General features: G+C 38.9%; 1 protein-coding gene and 1 long non-coding RNA gene across 3 annotated transcripts in view; one reads left to right on the top strand and one right to left on the bottom strand.

Moving 5' to 3' along the window:
* Positions 1-379: 379 nt before the first annotated feature.
* LOC138099634 (uncharacterized) lies at positions 380-8,429 on the bottom strand. The gene is made up of 3 exons (XR_011146747.1): positions 8,352-8,429; positions 5,224-5,329; positions 380-2,165 (listed from the first exon to the last, which is right to left on the bottom strand). It is a non-coding gene; the product is annotated as an uncharacterized lncRNA (long non-coding RNA).
* CAPZA2 (capping actin protein of muscle Z-line subunit alpha 2) overlaps positions 8,372-24,271 on the top strand; it is a 31,011-nt gene continuing 15,111 nt past the window's right edge. The window contains exons 1-3 of one of the 2 annotated variants that reach the window (XM_068997000.1): positions 8,372-8,474; positions 22,185-22,248; positions 24,209-24,260. In XM_068997000.1, the coding sequence (XP_068853101.1) occupies positions 8,436-8,474; positions 22,185-22,248; positions 24,209-24,260 (155 nt within the window). In that variant the 5' untranslated portion in view covers positions 8,372-8,435. Of the gene's footprint in view, positions 8,475-22,139; positions 22,249-24,208; positions 24,261-24,271 lie in introns of those variants that run through there. The other variant, XM_068996991.1, reaches the window with a different exon arrangement.

The following is a 24,271-nucleotide window of genomic DNA, read 5'->3' as shown; positions in this document are numbered from 1 at the left end:
AGCTTCAGAATCCATGTGGGTGAAATCTTGGCTCTCTGGTAGTCTCAAATTTCTATAGCAACAGAAACTTGAGAACAATGCAATTACTACAGTCATATATAAGACTACTTTTGCTGAAGTAGAATGGCAAGATAAATTCTCCAGGATCTTTCACATCTAATGGCATTTCACTGTGTTCCAGTGCAGTGTTAAGAAATGACAGATCTTCCAAGGAAGCAGATCTTGGGCTCTAAGGCCACAGGTGAGTTCTGACTGCTACAAATTGCTCAACTGTGTTAACCAGTCTTTGATTAAACAGAACACTGCAGAACAACAACAAAAATAAATAAAAACAAAACAACAACAAAAAGCCAACCAAAAACCCACCAAAAATCCCACAAACAAGACAAATCTCTTTTAATAGATCAATGTGATTTTATCAATACACAACATGGCAACTGTTTCAAAAGCAGATAACAGAAGTAATGTTCTTACATGAACATTTGGACACTGTCCTAATTTTCACAAATGTTTAGTATTCAGGACTTTTATTGAGGTCAGAAGAAAGTGTGTTCAAGTGCTTGTGCTGCGTATCATTCCGAGGCCCAATATTCAAAAATAAAACTACATTGTTTTACTTCAAAATCCAAACTTCTCTTCCTACTGTTTCTTCCAGTATGTGTACAAGATCAAAAATTAAGGCTCCACACCACTGTTAAGCAGCATGAAGTATCACTGACTCTGTGAGGCATTTTTGTCTACAGTAGCCCAGAAATTCTCAGCTCTTTACTCACATCTGCTTGAATGGTTTATCTTTATTGAGATTTTATCTACATAAGACACTCAGTTCTACAGAGAGTAAAACAAAAAAGGAATTTGGACTCCTACAGGGAATCTCAACCTCATTAAACAAATCAGCACATTTACCATTTCCTGTTGAAAAATAAAATTGCCAAACAATGTCTCCTTTAGAACGAAAGTAAATAAATCCAGCTAGAAGACTACACTTCTTTTTTTTTTTTTTTTGAGAAAGGAATAACTAAAAATATAAGCAAGAACCAGGCTCAGTGGAAGGAAAGGAATTTTTGTGTTTTCTCATGGAGCCTTCTAAAATCACGTGGTTGCTCAAATCCTGTGAGCTACTGTTCTATTCCTACAACAATTTGATAGTTGGGGCAAGCAGTGCTCCAGCTCCTTTGCTTTCCTCAGTTTTGCCTTCTCCTGGCACCATTGCTGCTTTCTCAATCTATCCTGGTACAGAGCAAAGGCAAAAAAATACATACACCAAAAGAGAGCAAGACTGGCTCAGGCTGGAGAAGTTCTGGACTTGCAGTAAGGCACACTGTTATCTTAAGGGCCCTCTTAAGCCTTTACGGGGTACAGAACCCTTACACTTTGATTCTGGCCTATTTACTAATCCCCAGCCTGTCCTCTTCCTTTACTAATCCTAATCCTGCTCTATCTCCATATTATCAATAGCTACTGATACAGCATTCCTGATGTCTGAGTAGGAGCTGCAATAAAGGCAGTACAGAAATACAGCCCTCTTGGTACAAAGTCCTTTATGCATAAATCTGTGATTTACCTCTCTGAGTACAGATTTCCTAGGGACTACAGAGCAGTGCTGAACTATAAATGCAGTCCTCTCCTTTCCCTTAGCTTTTTAACTTCAGCTGACTCTTAGCTCTTGTGCCTCTTCACTGGTCCATCACCTTCTTTCCTTTTGATCTTCTAACAGTAAAAGGGAATTTGGCTGTCATAATACAGGGGCCTAATATTTAGACAGCTGCATCTGAACTCATACAGACAATAATCTTGTCCTAAGACAGGTGTCTTAAGTAGGTCAGATGAATCTCACCTTTGGAGTGCTTCTTTCTCCCTGTTGATGGAAACTGAGAGTCATGAGCTGAGACTCAGGTGTTTACCAGTTAAGTATCAAAAATACTCCCCAATAATCCAGTTTTAAATATTCAACTAAACCTTTTCACAGATGATTCATTTGACCATGATATTCCCCATTTCATTAATACCCACTCTATCATCAGTAATTTCCCTGGTACATTTTTTCGGTCCTTTTTGTATTCCATTCTTGCTGGATTCAGTTCATTACACTCTAACTATCCTCTTTTCTTCATCTCTTCCATGGAGCTGCTTCCATTCTTACTTCAGTTTCTCTCCATTAGATGCTGAAAAGGAAAAAGGCTCAGAGAATCATGCTATAGAGTGTCAGGAAGGATTCCTTCAGGATATTCCTTGCTACCTTCTCCTGCAACACAGGCCCCAAGACTCCTTAAGTCCTCGCTGAATTGGAGAATGTATCATCTAGAAAAATGGTCAGTCTCTACTCTAAAATTGCTAGTATCACTGTTGCCTTGGTGAAATCATTCCAGTAGTTAACTGCTCTGACAATTAATCTTGTTTATTTTTAGCCTGAATTTGTCCTTTTTTAACTACTAGCCATGAATCCTGTATTTTAACACACCAAAACATCCTATTAACAACTTTCTGATATCCCAGAAAGTACCTACAAACATTTAAGAAGTTTTCTGCTAATAAAACTAATCAGAGATTGGATTGCTTGCATTTTCCAGTCTCTGATTATTCTTTGAACTCTTTGTAATGTATAAATGTTCCCCTTGAAAGCCTCCAGCTGTACCTGTCTATAACAAATTTATTTATCTTTTAAAAACAGGCTGTAAAAGAGACATGCCAATACTCTTCTTTCCGAAGCACTATCACAGCACACGGCTATGATATAATTTATTAATAAAATGTTTAGCATTTTAGTACAGATTGTTTAAGTTAGCAACTTCTCCATAGACACTGTAAACAATGTTACAGAAAACTTCTCTAGTTGTCCTATTTTCCCTTCAAACTCTGGTATTGCTATTTAAACCCCTAATATTGCTCAGTTCGGGCAATCCATCATTCACTGCTAACTTCAAGAACGCTTTTGGAATGCAGTTTCATTATTCAGTTGTTCATCACATTGCACCAGAACTGAGAGAAGATTTTCTGTAATGAAAGATGTTTCATAAGAAGCCACAAATCTTCTTTGCTTGACAGTACTTCTTTTTACATTTCAGCAGGAAATTAGGATTCTTTCTTCACGGAATTTTGGATTAAGCACTTTTGCAAGTCTGACAACTTCATCAAAAAATACATTCAAGAGTCAAAGGACAGGTAAAGAAAATAAGTTGGCCGCTACAGACAACATTTTAATAGCTAACACTGTAGCTTTTAAAAAGCTAACATAGTAAGATAGCAAAGATAACTAACACATTAGGAGAAACCTACAAACAGATGCCCTATGTATGAAGAATACAGCCTACAGAATCAGTAGAACATGAAATTTTTAGCACCTCTGAAAATCTGTACATAATATATAATATATAAGTATTACTCATTTAGAAAGCTAGTTTGAGACTGACTAGAATCAAAAGTAGATGGTTCAGTATGCGACACTTCATCCTTATCTTCTTGTTGTCTTCAGCTCTTTGCAGATGTTGCTGCACTATTGACCATTGCCCTCACATCTCCTTGTCTCTGTTGGAACTGGAGCAGCAGCCTACAAGACCCAGGTGTATCTCCTTCCTCTGGTTGCCCTTCTCTAAAATGCGCAACACTTGCTCTTTTTCACCCTCCTTTTGCATGTTCCAATCCTTGAATAAAAATTTTGTATCACAAATAAATAACTCCTCTCTGCTTCAAACACCTCAGTTTATGGGAGAACTAAATCTTCTTGTAACCACTAAACTAAACTAGTGGCCAGCATTTCAAGATAAATCTAAGTAACAACATTGGTATCTACTTCCTAAAACATGGGTATATGTCAAAAGAAAGGCAAATACTAGACTTTGAATTTGAATTATGTAAAGCAAGCTATATAGCTGACTATTCATGCAGGGGATGAGGTGGACAAAGAAGTTGAGAAAATTCCCAAGAATAGAAACAGAATAGGAAGTCACAAAGCAACCATGGATAAGATCTGAATGCAATCCTGTGAGGAACTTAAAAAGAGCTTCTAAGGTAAATGTGTTAATAAAGACCCCTGTAACTGACAAAAGCAATAGACTCTAACTATCCAGTTTGTCATGACATCCACAGTCTCCATGAAAAACATAAAATACAGTGCAAAGTTACCAAAATTTATAAAAGTATTATGGCTGTAAACTGTCGCAGGAGACAGACAAGCGACAAGACTCACTGGGTTCATGCACAACAGCCAACTTTTATTGAGTCTTCTTCCCCTTATACAGATCTGAAGCTCCGCGTGGTCGATCCCTATGGGCTGAGCCAGTTGCCACCAAGCCAACCAGCCAATGGCTGCCTGCATCCCCAATGGCCTGGGCCTGCTCTCCAACCGTCTGTACTGGTCGGATTGCATAACCCACTGGTCAGGGTACTTATGTAATTTCAGTTATGTCTTCATTATTTCAGTTATAAAACAGGGAGTTATAAAATGGGATTAATTTTTATTGTGAGGCCTTCAGGCCAGCTGCTGACCACCACAATAGTAAATCATAAAGAATAGTTAAATAATTTTTAAAATGCCACAGTAAGCAGGACCATGAATTGATGAGCAAAAAAACAAATGACAGTAAATTCTAAGGTATCAACAAAAATCTTGCTATAGGAAAGACATTTTTTACACTGAGAACAAACATTAATTGAACAACCTCCAAGATGGGGCAATTGGAAATTCCAGCTGGAAAGGGCACTAGACAAATCTCAGTTACGCTCCCTTTCCCACAAAAGGTTGGACCAGTTGATCTTCCAAGGTCCATTCCGCATTGGGCTGTTCCATGATTCTAAGAGGCACCTCCACAGCAGATGAAGGGCTACTGAGTCATTCCCTTGATTATCTGTTAGGGCCTAAAATATCCTAAGTGCTATCTAAGAAGGAAGCTCAGTCTCAGACTTGCTCTACAGTTATACTTGATTATTATTTTTCTTCCTGTCACAGCTTTCTTTCCAATGCTATTGTAAGGATTTATCATTCAACTTTTCTAGAACAAGCCTATTTGCTTTCACTGCTAAGGATCTCTAAGGCACAAAGAGCAAATTGAGAGGTTTGCAAATACCAAGTCCCCAAACATACCAACACAATTTTGCAGACAACACCCAAGCCCCTAAGATCTGATACATACTTGGGAATCTCAGGAACTGGCGTATGTCTCCTACCAACTCACAGGAATGTGATGATTTATTCCAACAGGTTTCAGGATGCAAGAAGGTGCTTACCATGGAGAGGAGCAACCTGCCAAGCCTTTCTGAGCACTCCTCCTCTCCTACTGCCAGGAACACCAACTGAGCCAGGCTCAGAGCTTGGTCAGAGTCCACTTTTGTCCTAGAAAACAGAATGTAGTACATCCTCCAGGTTAAACAAGTAGGTCCCAATACACCTCATGAGTTCGTCCTTTGAGCAGATGCAATAGATAAAATGTCAATCGCCTGCCTTAAATAAGAAGAATGAAAATGTAACTATTTTTTTTTCTGCATTTTTTATCTCAATCGTTAGGGCCAGTGCAGAAGGACAGAGGTGTGCTGTGCTAACCACTATGCCCTATCACCTCCTTGCCAGTCTTCAGGACAGCTTCAGCAGAGAAACTGCACTTCTCTTAAGCCATATTGGTAGCCCTGGAGGGAGACCTTGCAGTAAAGAGTGCTGTGCTCTCTCTCCCAATGCTACTCAAGGGCCAGGGATTTGGCTCTACAGAGTCAATACAGAAAAAAATGACAGAAGCTGTACAGCAAAATAGCAAGGTGCTTGATTGGTAGCTCTACTACGTCTGATCAGATGAAGTAAAACTCAGTTGTTGTTTGAGGGGGGCTGGGTTCTTTTCATAATTAATTAATTTTTCTCTCACTACATCTGTAAACCACGTGCTGCTCATCAGACAGATTTGCTAGCCCATGGTGAGCTTCATGTAGTGTGATTAGACTTCTGCTAAGACATGAGCTAGCTAGTAAGCAACAGGATATTTTGCTGTTCTGTATGTGATTATAGTGCAAATTAGCCTTTGATCAATGGGTAGAGACACTGACACACAAAAAACCATGAATTTTAAATACGAGATTTACGGGTTGGAAATTGGCTGTATTCAATTTAAAACAGCAAGTAGATATATGTGACTTCATAGAAGATGCATATAAATTCCAAACTAACTCGTGTATCACTGCTGTACCTAAAATCACTTCTCAATCTAAATAGCCTCACATCCTGAATTTTTTTCTGCATCTCCAGGATTATTTTTAGTCCTCCTTTAAAATTCCTCTGAAATTTACATATTCTTCCTGAGAAGACACACAAACAGTCCAAAATACTGAGTCACAAAGCAAGATAAATATTTATTTCTGCATGATTATTCATTTCCCATTAAGTCCTAAGGTCACAGTAAAGTACCTGTGAGGGTACTATTAGGAAGATTCACATCAATTTCTAGGATGACTACACTGTCCTCCTCTGAATCATTCACTTCATCATGTTAGTTTCAGCAAACTTCCAAGAAAAATCTGGTGTAAACATGGTACATCCAACAGATAGATATGTTGACTTATGAGAAAACTGTTCACATTTATCAGAGATCTACCTTTTTGAACTATCTTCCTGATACATATTAAATAAGCAACACCCATGGCAATATCCCCCAGCTGGCAAATCCCAAGGTGTGTTAAAAATTAACAAGAGCATTTCACAGACCTCAGGTAGTTACTCTTAAGACTCCTGGATGGAAGTTATAAAGTCCTGTTGCATGACTGAATGTTGCACAATGCTGTCCCCCGCTACAGACCCTTACCTTTTATTATTGAGTCCAAATAATATACGTAAAATGTTCAAAACCCAAATATCCCTTAGATGCACATTTTCTGTTCTATACTTCACCCTAAATCTAGCAATGGTCTTATCAAACATTAGCTTTGGTTGTCCTTTGTTTCTGACATAAATACCCTACTGTCCATTATCTTTATCCTCCATGGCTTCAGACATTTTAAATCTCTCTTCGACAGTCCTGAACCAGCCATGTTGTCCAATCTACACATTAATTTAATTATTTTCATTTACATGTTTTCATCATATACTGACTTTTTTTTTTGTGCCATTATAATATCCACATTTGGCTTAAACAACTTTTTGTCCAATTTCACTTTCCTTCATTTTCATGCGACAGTCCTCTTACAGCATCTAGAGTGACAGCCCAGAAAAATTCTACAGATATTGGCATATTTTGCTCTACTGCACATTGGCAGTATTTGTATAGAAATACTCATGCAAGAAAGACAGATGTGGATGAGCTCCACAGCACAACAAGATCTTTTGGCTTGAAGCTGGCTACATTCACACCACTAACCATGACTGACTTAGGTGTACCTCAAGACCTGTGATCTTCCCATCAATGATCAGCTTTTCCTTGTTCATCATAACTGAGGTGAAGTACACTGGACATTAAGAAAATGTATTTTCAAATGTTACCAAAGAGTTATCACTGCCTAGAGGCAATCCTTGAAAGTCATCATCCTAAATCCCTCCGTATAACTCCAATGTCACACCTCTGGATGACATTCTTCACAATTTCTCAGTCTGGCAGTAAAAAACTTCCAATCTATTTCTTTTTCTCCCACTGACCCCATTCCATGTCCCATCTTCTATGGTACAAATAGTTTCACACATTTCCCTGTTGCTGGTATATGACTGAGCTTCCCACAACCTCCCCCAGCACCTGTGGGGTGCCCAGGCCTCGGCCCCATCACCGGCATCCACTGACCTGCACTGAGCACCTGCCACGGCGGGGGCTGAAACCTGGACATTCGCCTCCTGTCTGAAAGGAGGCTGTAGCCAGGTGAGGGTCGGCCTCTTCTCCCAGGCAAACAGAGACAGGACAAGAGGACATAGCCCTAAGCTGTGGCAGGGGAGGTATATTTTGGATGTTAGGAGGAATTTCTTCACTGAGAGGGGGATTACATATGGAAATGGGCTGCCCAGGGAGGTGAGGGAGTCACCGTCCCTGGAGCTGTTTAAGAAGAAACTGGACGTGGCACTGAGTGCCATGGTCTAGTTGAAAAGGTGGTGCTCGTCATAGGTTGGACTCAATGATCTCAGAGGTCTCTTCCAACATAACTGATTTTGTGATTTTTACTTCTGTCTGCCCACACCTCCAGTTGCTGCTAAAACCGTTCCAGGATCCCCCCTTTTCCCTTCCCCACACGCCCCTCCACTCCGGGGTGCCCCTCTTCCATTCCCAACATGCCCTTCCACTCCGGGTTCCCCCCTTTTCAATTCCCAACACCACCTTCCACTCCGGGACCCCCCCTTTTCCATTCCCACCACGCCCCTCCGCTCGGGGATCCCCGCCCGCCGCGCGCGCACGCACCGCCTCCGCATCGAGGGCGCGCGGGTCCCGCCCTTCCTGCCGGGAAGGAGGAGCGGGAGGGGGCGGGCGCAGCCGGACGGGAAGATGGCGGACCTGGAGGAGCAGCTGTCCGACGAGGAGAAGGTAGGGATGGGTGGATACGCTGCGCCGAGCCGCGCCGCTCTCTTGTCCCCGGCCCTTCGAGCCGGCGAGGCTCCTGGTTTCAGCGTGGCCCCGCAGCCGGGCCCGGCTGCCGGAAGGTCGGGGGGAGGCCGGGGCAGGCCCGGCCCGGCCCGGCCGCATCTCCCGCCGCGCCTTGTACGGTGCGGGCCCGGCGGGGGCGGCGCCCGGGGCCCGGCGGGGGCGGCCGCAGCTCTGCCGGTCCCCGTGGCCGCCCCCGCCCGGAGTGCGGGGCGCGGGGATGGCAGGGAGAGGCAGAAGAGACGCGGAAGGGCTTTCCCTTCCCCCACCTCCGCTTCCCGTTCCCGAGGCGCCGTGCCCGTGCTAGCCGGCTGCTCCGTAGCACCCGGCCTGCCGTCCCCAGGCACCCCGGCAGGCTCCGGGAGGAGATGGGACACATGTGATTTACGAGAGGAAGGAGCTGTGGGGATGAGGAAGGCTGTTTTGCTTCCTGCTAGGAGGCAGTAATTGGGGAAGTGGGAGGTCAAGGAACAGAGGGACTGTGTTAGGGAGATGTACATGTACTCTTTTTGTGGCAGTGTGAAACTCAAATCTAGGGCAGATTTTTCCAGAAAAGTCTTAAAAGGAGCAGGATGTTTTCTGAGACCTCAGTTATCCCTGCTCCTTGTCATCCTCTGTGGGATCCAGCTTCACGGCAGCTTGCCTGTTTCCAAGCTAGGGTGTGGTGTTCCGTGTACATGATGCTGGTGCACTGCTCATGCCTTTATGTAATCCATGCTCTTGCTCACTTTACAATTTAAAAATTTTAATTTTCATGTCTATGGAAGTTGTGAGATGACTCAAATGTGGAAGGCATCAATACATGATGTTTCAAACTTATTTGAAGTTAAAAGGATGTCTAAAATATCTAAGTAGTTACAGAAAGGCAGATTTTCTGTTTGACCATGTTTTATAACTAGAGATGCACTGATATGTCTAGGAGTGCATAGCACCAGGATCTTACTATCTTCTTCTCAAGAGGTTTGAAGACTGTGCCCTCGTCTACTTAATTCACATTTCAATGCCACCTCTCTGTTGGTACAAGTAGTAATGTGATTCAGAAGTGTAAGTGGTAATTGTGTTTTTTCTAGCCCTGTATAGAAAATACAAGTAACGCTAATCAAGTATGTTGTTCCGGAGCATATACTGAAAATACTCAACTGCGTGGTTAAGATTGGAAGGGATCCAAGGGGCATCATTTTGTAGAGTCATCTAGAGCAGGCTGCCCAGGACTGTGTGCAGATGGCTTTTGGAGATCTCTAGGAATGCAGACTCCACAACTTCCTGGTCAACCTGTGGCAGTGCTTGATCACCCTTGCAGTAAAAAAGTGTTTCCTTGTTCCCAGATGACGCCTCCTGTGTTTCATTTTATGCCCATTGCTTCTTGTCCTGTCAAATAATAAAAGACAAAATGACAATTTTATCTTGTCTCTGTATGAGCTTGGAAGCGCTGCCTGTGCTTTTGTGGCTGATGGAGTTAAGTTCTGAATTTTCTTCCACCCACTAATTTCAGGGTTTTTTTTCTCCAAAAAGGAGTGCAGAGACTCATAGAGACTCTTCCTGCCTTGGTATAAGTGAATAGAATGAGCACTCATCCATTTTAAATTTAAATTGATTTCTCTATTAGTCCCATATAAAATTGATTGTCCTGTATGAGTAGAATTTTCCAAGCCTCAGAGTATATTTTATTGGCTAAGAAAGCAAAGATGGGTAACACTGCAAACTCGTGGAAAAGCAGGCAGTGTGCATGTAGATTTTGTGCTACCTGAAGATTTTATTTCTGATGCATTAAGTTGTGCTTTCGTACAATAAAAATGTTATTTCGAGTATTCAATTTTACTGAGCTTAAAAAAAAATCAGCTGGACAGCATTTGTCAAACACACCCTTCTCACTCATCCAGCTGGGACTATAAATAAATGCAGGAGTAGATGCAAAGAGGCAAACATTGATTTTCATGAGAAACAAATCACATTGCTCTTTTATATACTTTCCTCCCATCATACAGAACTGATAGTATTGAAGGCTGATGCAGATGATGGTGGTGATGTAGTTTTGTAGATAATTTCAGTAGAGACATAACTAGAACCCTGAAACTCCTAAAATTCAAGGAGGAAAAAAGGTGAACCAAATAACAGAACTTTTTTGTCTCAGACTTCTAATAACGATGTATGAGCACAAATAAGTAGGAGATTGAGTGATGTAATGATAGGACAAGTTCAGAAAGGTCTTTGATTCATATATTACTTCATGTTTAGTCAAAAGATTTAAGTGTTGCAACAGCAGTAAGCAGTTTCGTGTACCTTACTATTACTAGATTTAAGATGGCTGTGTTTAGCTGTGGCATAATTCAAGTTTAATACTTGCAGTATTTAGCATAATTGAGAATATAGAAAGGGGCATAATTGAAATAATGGCAAACCAGATTGCTGCAGTTCAGGTAAAGAATCTTTAAAACCCAGGAAGGAGAAGAGCCAGAAAGAGCATTATGTCAATATTCGAGATTGCATAAATGGTTTGAACTCAATCTTGTTCCGTAGATTCACATTTTTGCAGAGATTCTTGAAGCCATGTTTTTCTTTCAATGATGAAAGTGTGACAATAAATTTGAACAAGCTTTTTAAAAAAAATCTGAGGACTATTTGTAGCAAATAAGGTGTGTAAGATTTGTGTAGATCCAAAGATCTGAAGTTGAGCCATTGCCAGTGAAAGTTACTGGTCTTAGCATCCAGGAACAGCGATTTTTCAGTGCTAAAGATGGCTCTTATGATCCATAGTGTTTTGTAGTTGCGTTATTCACATAGGTCACTGAAAATCCAGGAGCTTTTAGGAATGTCAAATAACATAAGTTTGTTTGTTTGTTTATTCAGTTTGTTTATTCAAAAATGGGGTGTGAGAGGTGGAAGTCTTGAACTCTCAAGCAACAATGTCATTGCTTCTGCACCCTTCCTACAGATAATGCATCATCACTTAGGAAGTTTTCAATGCAAAACCTGTTATGTATCCAGGATATTTGAAGCAGTTTTGTTAAACTCTAGTAACCATTTTTTCTGGTTCAATTTTATTCCAGTTTATCTAGAAATTGTTTTCTTAACTGTAGCTACAACAAACTCATAAACATATATAAAAATATTTTAATAAGAGTATTAGTGGGAATATTAGAGGTTCAATTTGTCTACGTGAATATAGGCCATGATTGATGAGAGGTACTGATTTTACTATAAAAGTGGCATTTGCTAATGTAAATACTCATTTACAAACAATGGCACAAATGAAAAACAGCACTAAAACTATTTAAATCTTAAAACTAATGTTCTCCAGTCCATTTTTGGTGACTTGAAGGGATGTGTTTATTGTAGGTTTGTTTGGGGTTTTTTTCTTTCTTTTTAATGTGAATCTTCAAAGCACAGGAGTTAAATAGCTGTGTATGACTTGAGAGAAAGCCTAAGAAAATCAGGATGCCTTCAGGGAGGAAAGGATAACACATGGAATTTTTAAATACTGAGTTATCTCTTGCATTCCTTAAAATACTGAACAAAATAAATGTGGTAATTGTCAAACATATTTTTTAAAAAAAGGAACTACACCTCTTTCAGTAAGCTTATGTCTCAGTAGTTTCACTTTTTCAGGAAGATGGGGTTTAACTGTGTGATTAGAACAAAACCTCTCTTATGATGAGGAAGTAGTCCCATTTGTGAAAGTGAGCCTGGATGGCTTCCAGGTATTTCCTGCTACACTGGGTAACTTTGTAACTTCTTAGATTTGTAGATGTTGACACCTAATTTACCTAATAAACTAAACTCTGCAGTATAGTTTTGTCAGGTTAAGGAAAACCCATTTCTTAAGTCAGTGCTTTGGAATGAAAAGTCTATGCCAATAAAATGTATCTCTCTGTAATATTGTCTTTAAAACGTAATACATTGACAGCAGATTGCACTTACATGTACAAGCCCACCAATGTGGGAGGCTCAGGTACTTTTCTCAGTGCAAATATAAACCTTTTTCTTGAAACTGCTTTGGAAGCATTAGCAGAATTTTTGACAGAAAAAATGTTACTTTTCTAATTTACATGTGTTAAATAATTCCTGTGCTCTACATCGTTCATTTTGAAAGGATTTAGAATTCTGACTTTCAGAATTGTGTCAAGTGAGACTTGAGACTGTGGATGAGTAGGAGCTGCATTTGAATAACCTTTTCTGGGTATAATTGCACTGTAATCCATAAAGTAAACTTAAAGTCTTGCAAGTGTCCTTTGACAACATTTTGATGAAATTCTTTAATAAGAATGAGGAAGTTACGAGTGCTGTTCAGACTGACATGTAATTCTGAATATTGGAGGCCTTCCAAGATTTAAGATTTTCATGTCCATCTCAGGATATACATGAAAATGTGTGTGAAGATAGTGTGTTGTCTTGAGTTAGGTATTTTTTTAAAATTATTATTATTAAAAATGCATAAATACCATTGAGATTGAAGGACAGAATAGATACTTGAATCACTTTTTTGGGAAAGTGTTAAACACTGTCTGAAGAAGCGAATATATACTGTATGTGTAACTGCAAATAATAACTTGCTTTATTTCTGCAGTCATACTGGCTGGAAGAAATTTCTGAAGGTAACTCTAATGCTGCTAAGTGAAAATGGGCCAGCTTAGATAAGGTTGCTTAGGGACTTGCACTTTGAGTTTTGGGAATCTCCAAGGACAGAGACTGTACCGGCTCTCGGGATGAGGTGTTGCAATGTTTGTCTAAGCCCATAGTCAGAAGCTTCTCCTAATACATAATTGTCGCAACTTGTGTTCCATGCTGCTTGTCTTTCACTGTGTACCTCCATAGTAAGTTACTGTGCAAAGCAAATTGTTTGCCTTTTTGACAAGGTAAAAGTAATTACTTGAAGCTTGAAGGTGACTACAAATGAAACCTGTTATTATAAATAAAAGATCAGTGATTTATTATTTCCTTAGTACTAGTTTGAAGAAATCAGGTACTCTGGGGATTATGACTTCTGCCATGTTAGGGACTATTTATAATGCAGGCACCTCAAGACCATCAAAAGCCCCCTTCTTGCTGCCTTTGTACTGTCAAAACTTCTTGCAGAAGCTTGCTACCTAGGAAACCTCATAGTTTAAGTAGATATGGGAAACAAATTGAAGCAAAAATAGAGTAATAGAACAAGTTATTGGCAAATACAGTGATGAAACTGGAGACATTAATTTATGATATAATAGATATGGTTCTATTGCCTACCAATACAGTCTTCAACCTACACTTCTGCTGTGAATTCTATTTTTGGTTGGTTTCAATTTTGGCAGTAAAAAAAAGAATAGGAAGAGGGTTTTAGCTGCATTATTTAGCAAACCCCATGTATTTTTGACAGGTGACCCTGTATACTATTCACTTGCAGGTTCTGCAAGTGGGATGTAAAGGAGTTTGAAGTGCTCTTTGAGAAATGAAAGCAGGTTTTTGAGCATATGGCAATTACTTTTTTAATCCATGAGTAAAAAAGCTTCTGAAATGTAAAATACTTCAAATGCTTTCTTAACTTGGCAGAAGGCATTAAAACTTTGAATTGGTAACTTTGAGAGAGAATTGTAAGACACTGGAATTGGGATGGGGAAGACATAACAGTTAAGGTGGTACCTTATTCCGTCATTTTTCATGGAGCAAGCTCTGGTATGTTCCTTTTCTCTCCCCACTGCTATTGAATGGGGACTTGATGTCCTTGGAGTATCTCATTATAACAAACAATCTTGGGGTAGGAGGAAGAATCACTTTAAAAACTTGGGCTTTGTAGTAGAAGAATACTTTGCAAATGTGAACCAAGTGTTTTTTAGCTTACAGTGGATACCACTGTGTAAAGACTGCTGAGAAATAGAGGCCTCATTGCTGCAACTGAGCATCATGTGTGTTGATGTCCCTGTAACAGGATGTCATGGGTTTTTATGTGGGAGATGATACTGTTGGTTTCGTTCTTTGTGAAGTCTTAGTTAGCTGTTTCTTATACCATTTACTTATCAAATAAAAGTTAATGGGTTTGTTTTTCATTAAATGTAAAATTTTACTACTTTTTCCGGTTTTGGTGAATGACTTTTGCAAGGAAATAAATTTTTTATGCTCCTTATCTGTTGTCTATCTGATCCATAAGCTAAGTATGCAGTTGCTTGGCTACTATTGTATATATTTTATATGTAACTATAAATAGTTGTATATAAATATATACTTTATACAGTATATACATAAATAGCTGTATATAAATATCTATAATAAAAGGTTTCCAGTTTTGTATAGTCAGGAGTAATGAAAGTAACTGCAAAATTACACGGGGGAGATTTATCTTCCCTAATTTTTTTTAAGGTTAGTCTTGTGTATTACCCAGGTAGCATCCATTGCTTTCATATTCCTTTTTGCTATCTGTGCCTGATACAATGACTTTCAGGAGTCCTGTTTTGAGTTTGGGTTTCTTTAATCCTTCTTAATATGATGTGGTGTGTAAAATGATTTTAAGATTGAGACTTTTATGATATTTAGATACTCTGCTGAAAGGCCCTACAGTGAAGCATCCACCACCTTTCAAAGTAGTTATTTTTGTGAAAATAAATCTCGTTATTCAAGTCAGGTTGTCAGGTAGAAAGAATGCAGCTAAATTACCACATGTTGTGGAAGATTTTGCACCACTATTAAGTGCTAGTACTGTTACATACTCTTAAATACTTGTGTATTAAAAATAATTGAGGAAAACACATGTTCTCCAGATGTAATGCAACTTTAGGCATTACTATTAAGGAAATGCCTGTTCCGTCAAAGCTATAGGTATGGAATGTGCCCCTCCTTTCCTGTGCCACAGAACCACATTTTTACAGATTGGATACTACAGTGCATTTTCAGTTAAGCTTAGTAGGGAAGCAGCTGCAACACTACTTTTATATTCATTCCCTCTCTGCTAGAGTCACTGCCTCTGTTCCATGTTCATGTGAGATGATGCATGTTTGGGGATGCTGCTTCACTGTTAGAAGTTATACCCGTGGGTCTAGTGAGGTTTCATGAGATGCTGTGAAGGCAGTTTGCTGCTGACATGGGGTAATCCCTTTCTCGCATGTTTGTTCTCAGTGCTTGTCCAGCTGTTTGAAGGCTTTTTTGCCTCACTAAACTGTCAGCAGCAAGAAGCAATGTAATTATTTAAAGCTCTTTTTAAGCTAAATTGATTGCTATCTTCTTGCCACCTTCTAAAGCTATTCTTTAGCTAGATCAATTTGCTTGTTTGAATACTCACAGAAATAGATTAGCCCTGATGATTCAAATGAGTTTGTAAAAACACTGGTGTAACATCCTGGGAAGTATCTAACCTAAAGATTTAATGAGCAATTGGAGCCAGTACTACCAAATGTCTAGCTATCCAAAGGAGAAGCCAGTTACATTTTCTTTAAACACTGAAGGGTTTAAAAACTCAAAAACTGTGTTGATGTTTGGACAGAGCATCAAGCATTGTATCTTGCAAATATTTGAACCTTAGACTATGCTCCTTGATGTGTTATGCGTGTCAATGCAAAATTTGAGTAGTGGATGTCGGAGCAGTTTTGCTTTGTAAGGAGCAACAAAGCTGCATATTGAAAAATAATAGCACAGCTCAAGGTGAACTCAGGCCACAAGTTTGAATGAAACTCAGAACTAAACAAAACTAGGTAAGTCTTATGTCCAGTGTCACTCCAGTGAGTACAAGCAGTATCCCTTTTAAGTGTGAATTACAGGTCTTGAAAGAATTGAAACTTCCCTCATTTAAATCAGTCTGTGATATTTATGTAACTATGAACTAATTGTGAGAAAACCCTGTAGCTACCTGTAAACAGAGTTAAGGGGGTCAAGACAAAGCCATTTGTTTAGTTGCCTGCAGACAGGTTTTCAAAAAGAGCTACATCAGAGGCCATGACTGGGAACAGAGCTCTCTAGACTCTACTGTTCCTGGAGCTCTCTTCTGGATGTGATATCTCATCATCTTTTTTTGCCAAGCACAGGTTTCTGTGAGTAGGAGATTTATTGTGTGTTATTGCAAGGGTACCCTCAGGAATCCAGAATGTAAATGCATGATATACAGTGCTTTGAGCCTGCTGTAACACTGATAAAAGTGACTTCGGGAAGCTCTTTTTATTCCTCTGTGATTAGCAACAACGTTGTCTTTCAGTGGAAATTATTGTGGGAATCTTTTGAACGCACTCCCTCTTCCCCCTCCCCCCAGCCCCCCAGTTTTAATGCAATTTGTTAGGTTAAAAGGGCTTTTAGTATCTACTTCACTATTTCATTTTTATTGCTGTGAAGCAGTGAACTTTAACCTGTTATGAGTGTAGAGGAAGGGTGGGTCTCCTAGCTGCAAAGAGTTCTCAGCTGAATTTGAAATAAGTGATGTGTAGGAAAGAGTAAGGGTGAGTATGTGGCTTCACAGCATCTTGCCTAGCAGCATGGTTTTCTGTGGAGCGTGGATGTTGATTGAAGGAGTGAGCTGTCAGGGTGCCTAGCTACTGTGTTTCAGTTCAGTTAAAAGGGGGAAAAGAAAAATTAAAGAGGGAGAGTAGTAGTGGCTCTGTTACTGTTAGATGCACCTTAGCAGAGTCCGAGGAGCGAGCTGCCTTTGCGGAGCTGACAGTGGCACTGCGGAGCTCTGCAGTGGGAGCACGTATTCCTGACCATATATAGGCACATACAGCACGCAAGGTCGGGCTTCTCCAACCAGTGTCACTTCTCGTGTGCCAGGAACAGGAAGAGTGATCTGGGGGTATTTGAAGTCGCTATGTATTTTTTTCTTAAATAAAAGTCGCTATTATTTTATTCTTAAAAATAAAATAAACTTCAGAATGTCTTAGGCTGGAAAAGATAGAGAAGTAGGATTTCTCTATGTACCTGATGGGTATCATGCATTGAGAAAAATTAAATTGTGAAATAAAGGCAGAAGTATGGAAAAAAGACAGATTTAGCATAACTGTCACCATTCTGTACGTTACTACATTGCTCTTTGCTTGTATTCTGAAAACTGCAAATATTGTTGTGACTGAGTGTAGGCATTTGTTGATAGACCAATTGCTTTAATCTCTAGCAGAATGAAGAATTGGGCATAATGCCTAATAACCTTGTTCATCACATACAACAAACCTGTCCTTTTCTCTTTTGCTAGGCTTCTCTGTCTGGACTTTTACCTTACTTACTGGATTTTTTACCTTTACTTTATAATCAAAAAGCTTGTAGGTTTGTTAAACTTTTAACTGATGTGATGGGTAGCATTTCATTTCACTTGAAGTGTGAAAGTAAATCTTGCTAGCTCTTACCTACTGAGACCAGACTTCCATTTAAGCAAGACTGAGAGTGGTGTAAATGTGAAAACTAGATAAAGAAAGTGGCTACAGTGGGGAATGCTTCCCTTCTTAGTGTTTCAGAATTCTTTTTTTATATTTTTTTTAACTTGCTCTCAGCTTCTGTAGGATTTGTCCAAATTAATGCTCAAACCTGCACAAAGACGTGGTTCATAAAAACACATTTAAATGGGTTTTTTGGGGGGTCAAGAAATTTAATATAGTAAATGCATGGTTACTTACATAGGCTTGTGGTAAAAGCTGGTTTTTTGTAAACCGCTGGTCATCAAATGTTCAGGATTAGTAAAGTCTAAAGTTTATAGTTTCTTGCCATTCTGAAGACTTGAAGTTGAAAACTCTGTAAATCAAATCTACGTCAATAAAACACTGTCTTAAACTTTAGGTAGTGTTTTGGGAGTAACTACAGAAATAAGTGGAGAAACTTCAGGTATTTTAGGTCTTTGAGTTTTCTGAAGGAAGACTCAACTGTAACAGTTTTTTGTTACTTGCTGATACATGTATAAGTTTCTTGTACTGTGTGTAAAGGTGCTGTTCTCTTGAATGAAAAAAGGTTTTGTCGTCTAGATTCTTTAGATATTATGATGTTTCTGTTTTGGCTTGCTCAAATCAATTTTTTAAAGTCTCAGTGTATTGAATAATCAGCATTGGTTGCAACTGTAATGCACCTGATTGATTTGTCTTCTTAAAACTGTTTTCAGCAGATATAACTTTCTATCTCAGTTTGACTAAAGTGCAGTTTAGCTTTTTGCCTGTCATTTTGTATTACAAGTTGTGTGCATTTTTAATTTATTTTTTTGTAGTTGCTCATAAACATCATATTTTATATGGACTATCCTTTTGTTTTAATTGTGCTTCCCCAAGTGATAGCTGAGCCAGAGGCTTTCTGCTGCCAAAAGGGGGAGATCTTCATCTTATAGAGGCTCATGGAAGTGCATTCATTTATCCTTCAATATCAGTCTGGGTTTGAAAAACAGAAGCCTCCTTTAGAGCATTTATTTCTGGAAAAATTCTGTGGCAATAAATCTGTAAGTGCTTTTCAGTTCTAATGTGTTAAGTAAGACTACTGGATTTAATTCTTTTATATGGGCTTCCTGTATGTATGAATTGGGAAATAACGGCTTTATCAGATACTCATCACAGAGAAGTTAATTCAGTTTAACTGCTGAAGGAAAGTGGATTCCTTTTAAATTGGCTTCACAAATGCAGGTTAGCAAAATACAGTGTCTTAGCTGACATGCTCTCAACTTCTGAAAACATGTTAGGTTTTTTGCTTTTGTAAGCACGAATATACTTTATACTTGATGAGATATTCATTGCAAATTTGCAGGATTGTGTTTATCTGTTCTATAGAAAGTGTCATCTGTGATGAATTTTCACACTGAAAAACTATCAGTGAGAAATTGAATTTACTAGTAAAATGCTTGTAAAAAGTAATGTCTAGGTTGGTCTGTCCTGAGGACATCTATTATTACTGAATGCTTTTGAATGAATATTACTTATAGTGTAGCTAATCTGACTGATAAGAATAGCTTTTACCGATAGTGGAAAAAAATAAGCAAAACCAGATTTACATTACCAAAACAGCTGAAAATGAGGTAGTAGTAGAGACCTAATGTCTCACAGATGTACCAGTTTAAAGCATGTGGTCATTCAGAGTGCAGTTTGGGTACCCATATTTTGCTTAATTTTGCTTTTATAGCTGCTGCCAGCCCAAAACAGATGGACCTGTTAGATCACAACTCCAGATGTCTCTAAGTCTTGTTTCTCTGCTTGCCCAGAGCTATCCTGGCCTTGGCAGGGTTAAGCAGTCCAGTTCACCTGAAGTCAAGGAACCAAGAAATGGTGTTACTTCATTTTGAGCTGGAGTCAGCCTGGTGATAGTCATTCTGAAATCACGCAAGTAAATACTTGCTCTTCCGGTCTGATCCCTGACCCTATTAATTGGTGTCATGGTTTAACCCCAGGCAGCCACCAAGCCCCATGCAGACACTCAGTCACTATCCCACTAGTGGGATTGCGGAGAGAATCGGAAGGGTAAAAGTGGGAAAACTTATTGGTTGAGATAAAGACAGTTTAATAGGGAAAGTAAAAGGTGTGCGTGCATGCAAAGCTGAACAGAGAATTAATTTACTGCTTCCCATGTTCAGCCATCTCCAGGAGAGCAGAGCCCTTTCACCTGTAGTGGTGACTTGGGAGGTCAAATGCCATCACTCCAAAATCTCCCCACCCAGCTTCCTCCTTCTTCCCCCCACTCATGATTTGATATGGTCTGGAATATCCCTTGGTCAGTTGGGATCACCTGTCCCAGCTGTGTCTCCTCCCAACCTCCCATGCACCCCCAACTTCCTTGCCAGTGTGTCAGTATGAAAAGTAGAAAAGGCCTTGTCTCTGTGTAAGCCTTGCTCAGCAGCAACAAAAACAGCTAGTATCAACACTGTGTTCAGCACAAATCCAAAACATAGTCTCCTACCAGCCACTGTTAAGAAAATTAGTTCTGCCCCAGCCAAAACCAGCACAACTGGTCATTTGATAAAATGTGCTGGTGATAGAACCTTGGAGCCTGTCTTGCCCCATTTCTTCATGAACACATTAATAATACCGTAGGTTAGCTTTATTTCACATTGTTTATATTACTTTGGCTTGAGCGCTGAGCTGACTGCAGTGCCTTGACTTCAGCAGGAGAGGTAGAGGAGTGTGCAGATTGGTGGTTCGGATAATGTTGGTAATGCAGATGAGTTTACATTCTTTTAATTCAAAGGGGACAATCCAGGTTGCTTTAATAAGTAGCCATAGAAGAAGATGCTCTTGCCTCTCTGTGCCTCTTTTGAGAAGAGTGAACTCTGTGGCATTTATGTCAGTATAATGCAAATTCATGTTTACATGGAAAGATGAGATCTGATGGTAGGTATATGAGGTAGCAAACAAAGGCTGTCTGCAATCCAAAATGCAACATTTAGGTTAGAAAGTTGGGAACTGACAACTTTTCCGTTTCCGTTATCCAGGTCTGAATGGCTGTGTGCTGTTAGTGATCTGAAAGCTGCCTGGGCTGGTCACATGGGATCTCCTGAGGGTTGAACACTGTTAATGAGGCAGCTAAGAGCTCTCCCAGGACCGTTTAACTTGTATTGCTACCCTCAGTTGTAAAAGCTGTTTTCTTGTCAGTCCAAGAGCTGTAGCATGCTCAGACAGTTCTTTTGTAGTTTCCAATACAAAGAAATGTGTAAATGTAAAGCATTCTTTGGTTAATTTTAGATATTTGTTAATGGAATGTGTGCTTCTGAAACAAACCTTAATTTCAAACAGTGCTTCCAGACATTGAATCTCCCAGCTCTTTATTCCATAGAAACACGATGGAAGGTGTTGGAAAGGGGAACTCCGGTTCAGGTAGTATCCTGTATTTGAATAGCAACATCATATCGAGGATGCAAGAGAGCTGTAAGCGTCTGCTGAACTTGGATAACTGTAAAGGATAGGAACTTTTGCAAGGTTAAGTTAGGGAACCAATATTTAGTTAGTTAGGCACATGTGTCTGTAGCTGTGCAGTGAACCGGCTCAGGGACCTGGTCTGAAAAAAAAAGAGCAATGACTATCCTGATTTTGCTCACTATGCTGTTGTACCAGGGCTCGTGCAAGCAGAAAGAGAGAGGAAGTCAGGGCACGTTTGCATTCTTCTGGTGGAAATACTGGCTTATGCTGTGTTTTCTTTGCAAGAAGTTGTGGCTGAAGGCCATTAATTACTAATTAAGATCTCAAGGTTTTTTTAAGCTCTATCTGCTGCTACTGTGATACTAAGAGATCTTAGGTAGATGTGGTGAAATTACATGCTTTAGTGTCTATGCAGTGTTTTTAATCTTTCAATTATGTCTAACTGTGAACCTTTTGAAAGGTACAGAACCATATGATGTGTAGTAAAATTAGAAGAGAAACTTTGAAGATCAAATATATCTTCATCATGGATTTTGACTCTTGGATTATGTATTGATTCCCATGCATCCATGGACTGAAAGTTGAAATAGATTGTGAACATGTTATTGATCTTGTTATATCCATCTTTTCGTGTTAGCCAGTAATAGAAAACATGAGTGACTCAATTTCTCCATCTGCTTCCATAACATATACACTCTATTCTGTTTGAAGAGGTGGAACTTTATATTCTGTGTTTTTAATAAAGACCAAGTAATTAAAATAATGTGAACAAATATGTGAAACAGTGGGAGTTGTACAATTTCATGTCTGGCTATTAAACCTACATAATGCATGACTGCTTTGAATAGGAATGAATGCAAGTATATACAACCACATGATTGTTTTTGTATTTAAGGTGCGTATAGCAGCAAAATTCATAATTCATGCTCCTCCTGGGGAATTCAATGAGGTGTTCAATGGTGAGTATCTGTCTGCTCTGTCCTTTCATTTAAGGCATCTATATCCAAAATTGCTTTGCTGATTATTCTCCTGAATTTCATGTAGCTTATATCATAGCAGCTCCCTTGCCATAAGGGATGGTTTTGTAGCTTGACATGATAAGCTTTGCAGTTACAAGACAGCTTGAAGTTTAAATACAAAGCAAGGAAAGTACTACTTTTCTTTGTGATGTGAGAATGAGCTTTGTCTCTGTTTTCAATGAGTCATGAATTAACAGTTACAAGGGTTTCTGTTTAGAAGACATGTACTCTTTTTTTTAATCTTTGATAAACAGTTACATTTTTCAACAAAAATTAAACTGGCTAAAATTAAAATGGTCCTTTTTTTTTTAAGAAGGAATATCATTACAAATACTTAACCTTGAATACACAAAAGACTACTGCCTAATGCCAGTTGTGGAAAGAATATTAATCTTCTCCAAACATTTCTAACCTTTAAATTCTGGGCACATTCCATTTTACTGAGTGTATTGGTAAACTGAAAGGAAACTTAAAATAAGCTGCTTTCAACTACTGTTGTCTGAACTTTACCTAAGATGTTACTTTTTTTTAAAAATTGTTGTTTGTCTGTCATCAAGATATTTGGGCATACATATCATATAAAAAGGCATGCTTTATAGTTGTGGCGTACAAATGGTTCTGAAGCTATTTAAGTAAAGAAGTAAATTTAGTATACTAAACCTGTAGTCAGTGTCAGACCGGAGAGAGCTTAAGGTTATTAAAGAATGCAATGCTTTTACAAGTACCTTGTTCTTAAACTGTGGCCAGCTGATTAATATTTAAAATTAATTAGCGCTTCATTTTTGAAGTGAGCAGGTTATTAACTCAGCTTTCTGAAGATTATTAATATTTCTTAGAGTAGTACTGCTTATAAACGTTATTGTTATGCTAATTCATAGTTGCAACTACCTGCTCAATAACAGAGTACAGTAATAGATTGAAATCACGTAACGAACATTTGCTCACAAACGCCTGACCAGTGTTCAGTGAGATTCAGGCTGCCTTCTTATAAAGAGAGAGAAAGCTTTGGATTCCAAGTCTGTAAATTGTGGGTTTGTTTGGCTGGTTTTGTGGGGGTTTTTTTGAGTATGTGAGGTGTTTTTTCCTTTGGGCTAGTGTGTTTTGGTGTGGGTGGGGGAGTTTGGTTTATTCCAGGAGGGTTTGCTTGTTTGTTTTTAAAGAAAAAAATACCTTAAATATATTCCAGATTGGTTTTTTTCACTTTAATGATAACTTAGGAATGTTTAGAAGAGGTTTAATATGGTATAGCGAGACTAATGATTGGTTAGTTAATGAGCAGTGAATTAACTTGTTATTAAAACAGTGCCTAGTAAAGTCAAATACATAAGAAATTTGCTGCACAGCAAATATGAAGTAATTCTGAGGATGGTATTGACTTTTTTTTTATATTCATATGTTTCTTGTATCATGGTAGAAGAAATGCTGTTGTGATGTAAAATCCTCTGCCTAGTAAGTGTCATTAAGGAATGAGACTAAAAAGGGTAAGGCTTAAAAAATAGTAAGTTCAATACATACTGTATCAGTGTTACCAGAATACAGTAACAATAATACAGTGTGAGGGAGTTGGTAATATACATTTTAAAGGAAACTTAGTAGATTTCTGTGCTGTTCTCATTCAGAGCTTCTCTAAAAACTAGATTGACAGATTCCTACAGCCTGTAGAATACAGCTTATATCTATTTGCCAGATTGTCTTGGAAGAGATCCATTTCTATACTATTATTTTCATTTTGTTCAGTCAAAATTATAAAATAGGAAGCAATAAATTTCCTACCTAGTAACCTCTGTGGGTATGGAGTGGTTTGGGTTTTTTGTTTTGTACAGTCTGTTGACATTTGTTATGTGACTGAAACAAGTTTCTGAGCAAGCTGTACTTATATGTTGTAAATACCTCCTTTCAGATGTTCGGTTGCTGCTTAATAATGACAATCTTCTCAGGGAAGGAGCAGCCCAGTAAGTACCAG

This window comes from Aphelocoma coerulescens, chromosome 1A (genome assembly GCF_041296385.1).
Source record: "Aphelocoma coerulescens isolate FSJ_1873_10779 chromosome 1A, UR_Acoe_1.0, whole genome shotgun sequence".
NCBI classification, from domain to species: domain Eukaryota; kingdom Metazoa; phylum Chordata; class Aves; order Passeriformes; family Corvidae; genus Aphelocoma; species Aphelocoma coerulescens.
The sequence above is the reverse complement of the archived record's forward strand: the minus strand, read 5'-3'. Positions and strand labels throughout refer to the sequence as shown.